This window comes from Anarhichas minor, unplaced genomic scaffold, assembly GCF_050575085.1.
Source record: "Anarhichas minor isolate MPS153535 unplaced genomic scaffold, ASM5057508v1 ptg000115l, whole genome shotgun sequence".
In the NCBI taxonomy this organism is placed as follows: Eukaryota; Metazoa; Chordata; class Actinopteri; order Perciformes; family Anarhichadidae; genus Anarhichas; species Anarhichas minor.
In genome coordinates, this window is record NW_027466561.1 from 93,397 (window position 1) to 105,898 (window position 12,502).

At 35.8% G+C, this 12,502-nt stretch overlaps 1 protein-coding gene across 1 annotated transcript; it reads right to left on the reverse strand.

Annotated features, from left to right (window-relative positions):
• Nucleotides 1-1,765: 1,765 nt before the first annotated feature.
• Nucleotides 1,766-10,267, reverse strand: LOC142940129 (nuclear GTPase SLIP-GC-like). Its single transcript, XM_076083042.1, has 22 exons — nt 10,263-10,267; nt 9,865-9,944; nt 8,653-8,740; nt 8,434-8,461; nt 8,289-8,322; nt 8,023-8,115; nt 7,482-7,572; nt 6,666-6,882; nt 6,342-6,569; nt 5,639-5,845; nt 5,351-5,526; nt 4,741-4,834; nt 4,572-4,659; nt 4,332-4,453; nt 3,850-4,023; nt 3,601-3,755; nt 3,276-3,399; nt 2,768-2,876; nt 2,513-2,646; nt 2,203-2,284; nt 1,978-2,061; nt 1,766-1,893 (listed from the first exon to the last, which is right to left on the reverse strand). Exons 1-21 carry the CDS (start codon nt 10,265-10,267, stop codon nt 1,982-1,984), a joined length of 2,409 nt encoding a protein of 802 aa, XP_075939157.1. The 3' UTR covers nt 1,766-1,893; nt 1,978-1,981.
• Nucleotides 10,268-12,502: the final 2,235 nt, after the last annotated feature.

The window sequence follows — 12,502 nt, forward strand, 5'->3', positions numbered from 1 at the left end:
GACGATTGAGTCAAATTCTCTGTAAGTTTTCCCTCATTGTCGACTGCCATGTCAACACTGAGGGTCAGACTAAATATAAGAATATATTGTTGTTAAGGAATTGGTACACCCACTAGTTCACTGTGATACCACACAGACATCATTTCTACGTCAAAAGTATTCAGTGTCTTGATGTTGTTTGATGACATTGCTGTACTCTCTCTTTAAAAAAAAGAAAAGGGACTTTTTAATGTTTTTTATTACCAGAATAAATTCTGAAATTATTTTGAATTTTCTGGTCTCTGATTATAAAATTAAAATAAAATGTTTACAGTGAAACTGGATTGACCCAATGAGCATCGCAGGGGAGAAACTCTCATGATGCAGTGTGGTCGGTAGTGAAAGGTTTTAGTGGTGACCTGATGTAATGGCCTCTATGATCCCTCTTTTCTTTCTATTTTGTTCAATTATTATTGCATTAAGTTATTATTTTTCTTGCACAGTAATAAGAAAGGAACTATAATTGTGCAAAATGATGCCCGTCCCTATTTATGGCCCATCTGTGTGTCCGCATGTTCCATGTTCTTGCATCATTAAGTGGCACTTGCATGAACAATGCATGAACAAGCATAATACATTCCACTACCATCAATCGTTAATTAATAACAACACACCTACTAAACCTGTTTGTACATGAAGAGCAATCATTATCAGGACAGCCTATCCCAGGGGAAGAGCACTCTTACCTTTAGGAGACTAGAGGACCCCACCAGAGATGAGCAACACTGGACTTTGGTTGGAATGCACAAAATACAAACCAGTTTTATTTGTTTTTTACAGAAAGGAAAGAAAAAGATTAACAAAAATGAATACCAAAAAATCGATGTAAAAGTTAAAACAAAATGTCAAATGTCAAGAGTATGAAAGCTCCAGAAGTCATCAAAAAAAGGCCAAAAAGCCTCGATCCTTTGCTGTCTCCTATATATACGCTTCTCCTTGGCGCTTCCTGCAACCTCCAGGTCCATATATGGTAGACAACAGATCATTCTCAAATCATTGGACGGAACAGTCCTAATAGTCTTATCACTTCTGACAGACCTACTTTTTAGGGTAAACAACCCCCCCTTTGTGGAAGGTGTGTAGTGGGAACTTGTGATCCATGCAGCTGACTGCCTGCACCTATGTCCTCTTCTTCTGAGACGTTAAGAACTACTTATTGTATATTCCCATGTTCTACGCTTTAAGGATAAAATGTATATATCGGTGTGTCTGTTGTTACACAGATAAAGCACTTCTTATGGTTCTCTAACTTTACGGCCTGAAGCAGGATGTTCCAGTACACAGGCCCCATTGAACAGGATGTCTCTCTAACTAACTGATTAGTTTCCTGAGTTTACAGCCTTTCTCTCCTGGTGACTGTCAATCATCCTGTCAGAGTGGGTTCACTAAAAGTTCACTTATTTCATTAGCTTTAACAAACAGTCAACACTACAAGCACGTATGATTATATTTTGGTAAATAATAGAAAGTCACACATTAAATCAAAATCATTGAATCATCCCTAAACAATATGGGATTACATGTAACGAGTATATTGATATCTGAAAATACAACTCTTAGCTCGATAATAAACAATAGATCGTAACTCATCATAGACAATGGAAAGACAATAGAGGATAAACAACTTGTATGAAAAATGCCCGACAACACATAGAAAATATAGAATTTCTATGTCTTTCACAACAAGTTAATTCAAAGTACATATCAAAACAACACTTAAAGAGAACCTGGATAAGATGAGTTGACAAAAATGGTTGAGACCAAATCCAGAGGCCTCACGTCTCTAACCAGCGTGCATGCAGGGCTCTTCAGTTGGTTGTCATCTGTGCAGCTGCCGGGCTGGGCGGACCAGCACTAGTGTAATAAAAAGCATCGTTAGCATTATTCAGAACAGCTCAATCTGGAGGCATTATGTAGATATTTTAACAACAGTTTTACCAAATTAGTGGTTATTCATCTGGGCTTCCCTTCTCTTCAGTTCTTTGTAGTGTTTATTCACCTTCACAAGCTCCGATGTAACGTCTAAATAAAAAAACCCATAATGTTAACATCAAGTTCACTATTAATCACACTCTTGGAAATTAGTTGACATATTCATTTCTATCAAATATTTTTAATATTTTTAGTGATCATTATGTTATTATTTTGTAACGTTGCCTTTACCTGGGATTGAGACACCATCTGTCTTGAGCGACAGCTCGATTGATTCCTGCATTGTTTTTTCCAGATTGACCAGGATGTATTTCTAAATTAGCATAAAAATCTTTATCACTCACAGCCAAAATGTGTCTTATAACAATAGCTGAATGTTTGTGAAAGGGCCTGCAGTGTGTTAGTAGCAATAGCAGCATTCAAAAAGAGGCATATTCCACTTGATTATATATATGATGACCTAGAATTGTAGATAAAGATAAGCAGCACAACATGTTTTACTATATCCTCATCGTACGACTTATTATAAAATGTTACAAACCATCAAGTCATCCAGCTGTTTCAACATAACAGCTTTAGCTTCCTGAAACATGACGTTTTTTAACCTATGTACGTGCTTCACCATAGTTTCTCTCATATTATTCATGCTGCCGTCTCCTTTAATCTTTTTTGCATCTACAATAAAACAGAAAACTTTAGTCAATTAAATGTTATTATAATTACATTCTGCACAGTTCTGATGAATAATGTGCATTTTTACAGTGTCAGATTTTATATGTGATGATCTTTATCGTACCGTCATAGCATTTCTGCATGTTTCTCTCAATTGTTGTCGTCAGACTGCTGTAGATCGTTTTCTTACGGTCGTGGATGATTTTGTTGAGTTTTGTCTTAATCTGTTCTTCCTAAGAGAGAATATGAATCATAGATCCACATATTTTAAATAAAATTAAGGTAATATACAAATAAGGCTCATATTGCCCCCCCTTCCTCCAGACTTTACCTGAAAAAGGAGTAAAATATATAATCAGATTTTCAGAGTAGGACCAGGTGAGGGTGCACATATATATATTTTTCCCACTGATGTCAGACCACCTCAGAATCTCCAGTACGTTGTCATGAATATAGTCAGGGTCATCAGCTTTGCAGCAGCAGACTTCTTCATATTCAGTGTATATATGTTAACAGCTAAAAACATCTATATTTCATTTATTCTCTAATGTTTAGTCTTCATGTCTGCTGAAGCCTTTCTGATCTGGACTAATAGCTTAATAAAGACTAATGGTACTATTCTCCTCTTTTACCTCTGTATTGAGAAATATCAGTTGCAGTTCGACATCTTTGTACTCTGTCTTCTCTTTCATCATCTTCGTGTCAAGTGAAAATGCATTGAGGACTCCGTTGAAAGGTTCACATTTTCCTTCATTTCTGAAACATGTTAACAAGTTGAAATGTTTCATGAATGCATCATTGACAAGTTTGTATTTCAATAATGTAATTTGTATGTATGCATTATATCTCATAACTTGTATAACTGTATAATGTACAATCTGTTAATTCTAGACATTCTCCATAGTTTGTACAATTAGCCTACTCAGGGTTTTATGTCTTTATTAAGTCATTTCTTACGGGAAGGTCTTCTTGAATTCCTCATCAATGCTCTCAGTCAGACGTGAAGATAACTTCATATTGAGGTTTATTTGTTTCCCCTTTTTTGGTTTGTGGATGCCGTCGTACTTTACAATACACTTCAATGTCCCATGGAAACCACTACCTGACTTATTCTGAAACAAAACAGACAAAACAGAAACATTTTTAAGACATTCATATAAAGTGCAAAATCCGTTGTAATGATGTTGTTATAATTCAAATACGTACAGAATGTATCACCGACTTCAAGTCTTTTTCACATGAACTTTTCGATTTTTCAACCCCCTCACTGAGGCACTTTTCAAAAGCCCGATAAGTCTCTTCCATTGGTTTCCTGACTTTATCAAGTTCAACCCTCATCTTTTGTTGAAGGACTTTGTACACAGCTCTCTTTGTGTCAGCCTGAAATCAACAACAACACATTCAGTATTCAAAGCAGTGAAACCATTCTGCTACTTGACTGAGTTTTCTTGATTTATTCACATTTATTCAATATTTGGTTGATTTTGAGTGAGACCACCCTTTAATTACTGTCGTTATGCAGCCTCTCTGAAGCAACACAAAATCAGGAAAACTAACTTTATTGATAAAATGTATGTATGGATGACATTACATGTAAGTAGTCTGTCTTTGACTTTATGTTTTCACATTATTTTCTGTGAATATTAATGATAAAAGACAAAGAAAGAGATTATATTTCTTGATCTTACCCCTCCTCTAAGGCTGGCCCCTTGAATCAGAGAGAGAATCCCACGAGCTCCAGACACACAGTTTAACGTCTCTGAGTGACAGTCATTGAGATACTGCAGACATTCCTGAAGTTTTGGTATTTCTGTAAAAAAAATGTAGTTTGCAGCTTAAATAGTTACAAAACATACTTACATCATTATTGTTGGTTTTGTTAAAGTAAAGTAAATCTAAATGTGCTCATATATGAAGACTTCACCTACCAGTGTCGTCTAGATCTAGACGTTTCTGTTTTAGAAACTCTTTGGAGCTCACTGTGAAGACTTTGAAACTTCCATCACTGAAATATTTCTAAAAAGTTTTGGTTTTAAGGAATGCTTGCAGAAGTAGACAATCTTTGTGTTATACTTTCTGTCAGTCTATAAAACTCACCTTAACCTCCTTTAGTTTGCTGAATTTTTCTCTCACTTCTTTCTTGACTCGATCGTTTGTTTTCAATATCAAAGCACGAACACCAGCTGCTGAACTAAATCAAAATATTTGCATTCATTTGCACCTTATACAGTTTTTGGAGAACTGAAACCTCAAATTCCAACTTTCTTTGCATCCAGAATAAAAGTCTAAATGATCTCTTTTAAACCTGCAGCTGTAACTATCGAATCCACCATTTATACTGAAACGTGCATCACTTTATTTTACAGGTCCGTGATCTAATAGGAAGTTTTCTGGAAAGAACTGTCATTTTATAACCATAGAGACAAAGTTACAGACTACTATTTCAGTTTAGTTGTGTTGTGTTGAGTGTGTGAGCAGTTATTGATTTCTAAAGGAATTTCTTTGAAAGAACTGATAAAACCGATGACAAGCATTAAGAATGACTCTATAGAAATAGACAATCTACACGCTGGTGGTCCCGTTTTCTCATGTAGGTCATATAGAGACATCAGTATTATTATTGAGACTGTTTCATAATCACTTAAAAAGTCCTCACAGTTCCTTGAATATATATGTATATGTACTTTTGGCATCTTAAATCACTTACTGATCTTTTGGTGTTGTAATATCATCAGACTTGGTGCAGATAAAGTGAATACGCTGACACTGGCCACCATTTCCCATGAAGCTAGAGGCACTTTCCAGGATCTCCCAGGCTTCTGGCTCTGATGCAGCTCGATTCATTTCAGTCACGATCCACACAGTGGAACAACTTCCAACGACCTGAAGGGACATGACAGCAAGTTAATTATGATGGTCATCAGTACTTTGTAATATCATGATGTCACAGTTTAACACAGTAATACACTAAACAGCACTGCATGTGATGAATTACCGTTTTCCACATCTTGTCCCTGCTCTTGTTACGATCCCCATTTCCAGGAAGATCCACAAGTGTGACGTGCTTCAGAAGATCATTATTTGGCACCTTGATAGTCACACACTTCACTAGTGGCCAATACCACCTCTTTACGTCTTTACCTTCTTCATCTTTTGGGTCGCTTCTTGTGTATCTGACTAATTTTGCAGATAGCTCTTTAGCCTGCAATAAATAATAAAATGAGATTAATGCAACGTAAGAATATTTCATTCATATGCACAGACCCCAACTTCAAACTGCTTTACAAATTGTACAAAATAATTAAAACAAGAAAATATATAAAATAAGAGCAATTAAGTTACCCCATCATTGAAACAACAAAAGCAGTGTTGAGATTTAATAACACAAGATGTCATTTAATGCTAATGTAAAATGTTTGGGCACAAAGATGGAGGAAAAATCCTGATTGGATGTTGTTAAAACAGTTATATAAATATATTTATCTACCGGTAGACAAACTTCTTCATGATTTTTCTATAAAGGGGACATTTTCTATGGGTTTGTAGTTTTCGAGGACAGGTGCATCAAGGCTCTGTTTTTAAATTTCACATACTGATTTTACTTTTACATTTGTACATAAACCTCAATAACATTTCCCTCTGTCAGACAGACAAGAAGGCTTCTTATGAAGTGATACAAGATTTTTACTCTTACTCACTGTTTTTACTGTCAAAATCTTCTCATTGGAAAGGAGAAATTCTGGGATCTCTTTGAAATATCTGTCATTCATGAGGTCATCAACAGATTTGATTTTCCAGTCTTCTCCATACAGCGCTGACAGCTTTTCAACTATGTCCCGACGATCATCGTCACTTTCCTGATCACTTTCCTGATCCGCATTATCCCCAAGGAAATTTTTAGAGAACCACAACTCATCTTTCCACTCCTAAATAGAATTAAAAAAATACCTTTAACTTCGTTAAATCATATGGCATACATTTGGCATAGTTTCACGTAAACAAACATATTCAGCTCATTTTACCTCTTTTGTAATGAACTCAATGTTTGCCTCATACTTTGAGTTCTGCATGTTAGCCTCCACTTTAATCATGACTGAGGTACATGCTCTGATGTCTCCAGAGGGCAGGAGATCCTTCTCTCCAATGACGGCATTTATCAAAGAGCTCTTTCCAGCCCCGGTTCTGCCAAAGACACCAACCACCTCCCTCTTGTCTGTCTCCAAATCACTGATTTTTTTCCTGTTGTATAAGAGTTCATGTGCGGGTTAATTAATTTGTTTCAAAACATAAAAACACTGATAGAATGTGTCAAAGTCAGAAAGAGATCCGTCTATGAACAGCCCTCTTCAGCATATTGTACTATCTTCAGTAGAAGTCATTTACTGTACATTTTGGGTAAATTAAGACTTTTTTTTCAAACAGAACTAGAATTAACGCCTCACGACTGAATCCCTCAGACAAACAGTCAAGTTGCAGTTTGCATCCATGTCTTTCCAAATTGTCATCACTTCATCATTTTATCCTATTAGACATTTGTGTGGAATTGTCATAATTAACTGAATTCTTCAGTTATGATCAAAAATGTGTTTTGTGAGGTCACAGTGACCTTGATCTGTGACCACCAAATTCCAATCAGTTCATCCTTGAGTCCAAAAAAAATTCCTTCAAGACGTTGGTGAGAAATGGACATACGTACGTACGTACGTACGGACAAACCCATGATGCCTGGCTCCACACTATCAGTCTTAAATCTCTTAGTGAAACTGGCCCCTGGTCAGCAGTGGAACCAGGCCCGTATAACATATTAATATGGAAAATGTAATAAACTTTATACTTACCTCAGGAAGTTGTTGAGCTTGTTGTCTTCGTGAGGTATTTTCTGATGGACACGTCTCATGATGTCTTTCACATCAGACAGTATGATTTCTTCTGTCAGAGTGAAAGTAAAGAACTGTTCAGCAGGAACCATGAACCAGTGTATCAAGTAAGCGGTAATGAACAATGAGGAGAGCGTGAGAGGAACTTTCTCTGCCAGGTCCATGTAGGATGCTTCAGAGTGTATCATCAGGCTTCTACTATGTCAGATTAGTAAAGGATAACCCATGGTCTGGCTTTAAAACATCATACAGTTAAAGGCCACGGTTACGTTATTTACTTTGAAGCATACGCATTGTTGCCATGTATACCTGCATGCATGCTGTTGACTGATTGGGGTTGTCTGATAAGATTACAAACGGCAGCAAATGAGAGTATTGTCTGTGGCCAAGATATAGAAACAGACATTTGCTATGTAAGTAAGATAAGTAAAAATGTTATTACATAAATGTTAACCTTATAGTAAGTTGTAGGTCGCCATTGTTTGGAAAGTATTATAAATACCTGAGTCTGATCCTGGTTTGTCGGCATGTCGTTGTTTCTTAGTTGGTGGTTGACGTTGGCTGGACTCACCCTGATGATCTGACTTTCTCTTTACTTTTGGATATTTTTAGTTGGAAAAAAAAAAAAGCAAGAATAAAAGTTTGTTGCTTCTGCCTCTCAGAATATTAAAACATGGTCTCGATATAGTTTCTTCGTCAAAGTAAGATATTACCTCCTTAAACTTCAGTGAACACTACATGTAACCAATAAGATAAAGTGTGTCTCACCTTTATCACTTGTGTCACTGGTGGACGGACGACCCTGAGGGTGAACATGAACATTTGTGTCTTAAATCAATACTAAGTGGCCAAATAAGTTTGAATAGACATTAAAAATATGATCTATATAATTATAATAAATGCCTTATGATACCTGAGTGCTTGAAACTTTATTCAACTTACTTCAGCAGACGAATCAACAAGAAAATAGTTGCAAATCCATAATAGTAAATAAATGTTTAAATTCTAGCACATGCTATTATTGTTAATGAGTTATTATTATCAATTATGTGTCATGAAAACAGAAGTCTGTGCTCCTGTAAATTATAAATACAGTATTTGTGTAAATTGTCTTTACAGTACAGGACATTACCTTTGACATTTTGAGTCTGTTTTGGGGATCAAGTCGTCAATTTCTCGATCATTCAGAAAGTAAAGACTTTCTGTGTTAATTTCATGTTCTGCAATTAACAAGAAGAATTGCCAGCATTAGTCAGAACTGATCTCTCCCATTTTCTTAAAACTATGTCTGTCAAGAATATGTCAGCATTGTACTGAAGAACAACATTGCAGCATTTTTACCACTGCAACTTTGGAGAGTTACATTTCACTGAAAGAAAATAAGTTATGAAACTTCTATTATCAGACTCAAGGAAATAGCAACGACTAAGAAAACATGAGTCACATCACAATGAACGGTACACCTCATATAGACATACAACAGTTTATACAACAACTGAAACGATTAATCAATTCATCAACTAGTCAATTAGCAGAAAAATAATTTGCAACTATTCTGATAAAGTAAATTTCCATGTTCAAACATTTTATGGATCCAGCTTCTCGAATGTGAATATTTGGCTTTCATTGTTAAGGATCTAAATTAATTTTTTATTTAATATTTTTAGCTTTGGCAACAGTCCAAACTTAAAAATATTAAATTAACAAATAATGCTTGTTGGACCATTGTGAAGGTGTCACTTTTGGCATCTGGGTAATTGTGACAGCATTTCTCACTTTTTTCTGAATTTGTTTACAAACCAAACAATCAAACGATTAAAATAGAAAATGTTCAGCAGATTAATCCATAATGAAAATGATAATAAATTACCGTCCTACACCAATTAATTAACTACAACAGTAAAATCCTGCTTCCTGCAGGAGTTATAAGAATCTAATGATATAATTGAATAACAGGCATACGGGCTATTGTTCTGCATTGAAATACGTTCAGTACCTTTTCTGTGAATAAACCACTGCAGCACCAGGCCTGTTTAAATACTCTAATGCAGGGTGCGTCGACATCAGCATACGTTACGTTTACGCAATCTCCCATGTAGCGTTAGATACTGTATCTGGCAATATGTTGTTTGTCCCCAAGAGTACAAACTTTTCATCAAGTTGGGATAAGGGCACTTCATTATTTAAATTCTAGCGTGTAACTTTACAGCCTTTTGTTTGTTATTCACGGAGGAGATCTTCCGGCTTTCAAACGGTCAATAAGAGATTAAAAGAGAAAATGTAAATAAGAATCACCCGTGGTGTTTGATTTCCCTAATATCATAATATGAATTCCAACGGTTACCTGTAGCGTGTAGGCAATAGATGTAGATCAATGCCGGTCCTCCAAGGCGCAGGAGTCCTTTGTTCTCAATAGTTGTCCGACTGCACACAATACACGAAACCTAAAGTGTTTTTGATTCCTGATTCTGAAACTCCTCCCATGATGAATCTCCCTACTTAATTATGTATTCATTTTATTCCTTCTTATGAAGATTGTCAACACAAGATCTTGGTTTACTACACAAATTTGTATTTGTATGTAGCCTACTTTTCTCTAAACATGTGGGTATAATGATGTATAATTTAGCTTTTTGAGCCTCAAACTGTTGTTTAAACGTCTCTTCGGTTGAACTAACAACTGACAAATGAAACATTAAAGGGAGGGCACTAATGGTGCTGAGTGACAAACCCTCAATTTACCTCATGGCCAAGATAAACTCACAGAGGAGAAAAACAACCAGATTGATTACCCATCCTGACCATTTCAGCTAGTTTATTGATGCCTGACACCTGGTTTCTTTCAACAGACTCAGAGGGAAACACTGAACTCATGAAGACCACAAAAGAAACGTATTTGGTATTGAAATGTACATTAATTAAGAGGCCATGTTTTATATGCAAACTACCTGAAAAAAACTATCTCAAAGGCATAAACAGGTTAGACTGGTTCATATGAGGTTAAATGGTAAATGGACTTGTATTTGTACAGGTGTCACCTGAACCATTATCATTCACACCCCATGGTAGAAAATTTACATATTTGTTAGGGGGCAAATTTTGCCCCCACTGACTGAGATCCAGGGGCATTTAAAAGAAAATTGGGGGCACTTTTTGAAACTTGTGAAATAACATTTAACCTTTGTTCAAAATAATAAATATACTTAATTAGGCTTACAGTATATGAGCTTTTGTCATCAAATGGCAATAATAAGACTATTAGGCAGTAGTCTACAGATTCAAAGTGTTTTCTTCGATTTTTTTGAACAAAATTTCTTTGTTGTTATTTATTGTTATTATTATTATTATTATTATTTTAAACAACTATTAACAATTATTAAGTCAACGATGCCTTGATTACATCAGTCATTGTATGGAATTATTGAGAAAAAATATTTTTGTAGCACCTCAAATATTGTGATATTACCCATTTTTGTCCTGAACTTATGCATTAGTCATTGTGTGGAATTTTTGAGAAAAACATTTTTATAGAACCTTAAAATTTTAAAAAATGTGCCATTTGAAGGTACAAATTCAGTTCAGAGTTTTCACTTAGTAAAATATCTTAATTGATTTTCAGTCAGGTATTATTCATTTCCAGCAACCCTCAAATCAAAAAATAAAGACACTACTCACAATTTAGGTGTATTTTACCTTTAACTCACAAGATTTAGGTAGCATGATTTATACTAAATGTGAATATAATTCATTTAATCTAATTTCCATTATGCAATATGTGTACTTTGTTGGCATCTTATTCTGAAAATCGGATGTTCGTCTGAAGAAACCGGATGTTGTCTCACGTTAATCTTTCCGCTAACTTTCAAAGTCCTTCGCTCGCTCCCGATCTGTGCCATTTGAATGCGTTTACCGTGAATTTCAGCATATAGGTGCACTCAAATGTAAGTGTCTGCTGAGTTGACCGCAGTCTCGCAGTCACAGGTCTGATTAAGAAGCGCTCCATTTATTTATTTGTTTAGAAAGTTCGGTTCTTCACGCAACATCAGTCAAGGCGAAAATCAAAACCATTCTATGGCAACTGGACCGGGTCATATAGGCTACGATGTTTTTGACAAGTTCATTAAATTATCATTATTATTAGAGGAATTTATGGGGGCATTTTTTGCCCCCCTCCTAGTGATATCAGGGGCAAAATTATATTTCTTAGGGGCAGTTTTGCCCTTTGCCCTCGTGTATTTCCGATGCTGTCACACCCATTCATCACATTCATTTATTTAGGGTTATTTAGGACATGGACTGGAGGATCCGATCCAACCGCTGATCTTTTGATTGAAAGACAACCAGCCTTAACTCTGAGCAGGGGCGTCGCTGAAGCCCCCCTAAAATGTTCTTCAGCCCCCCCCCCCCCCAAATAATTTGGCATTATTGGATTTAAAATGGTGATTTTTTTTTTTGGTGATGTCATTAAATTAAACTATTGTTTCTCACATGGACAAGTTATTTATAACATGCTACACATGTGCGTGCGTTCTGGTTTGTATGTTTTCTCCCCCTTCAAATTACAATCCAACAGCCTATCATCATACTTAACGATATAAAGTTGACACTGTCAGGTCCATTCTCCATCCATTGTGTGCGGCCCCTTTAAGAATTAGGATTTGGGAGTGACGCGGATATGAAAGCTTGTTTATCTGTCTTTCCTTTAAAAGCAGGAAAATTATTTCTCTTATTTGAGAAAAGTTCATATTTGTGTTGTCAAATTTCACTATGACCCGGAAATTCTGTCTCTTGTGTTTTATATATATATATATATATATATATATACTGAATGTAAGCAAAACTACAGAGCAAAATCACACTCTTTCTGATTGAACCAATCGATGAACTGTCTGAAACAATGGATATCCGCGGCCCCAAATGGGCCCCAAAAAAAATTGCCGCAAACATGACCCTCGCCTTAGGGCTAAGCCCTTTCTTTCAAT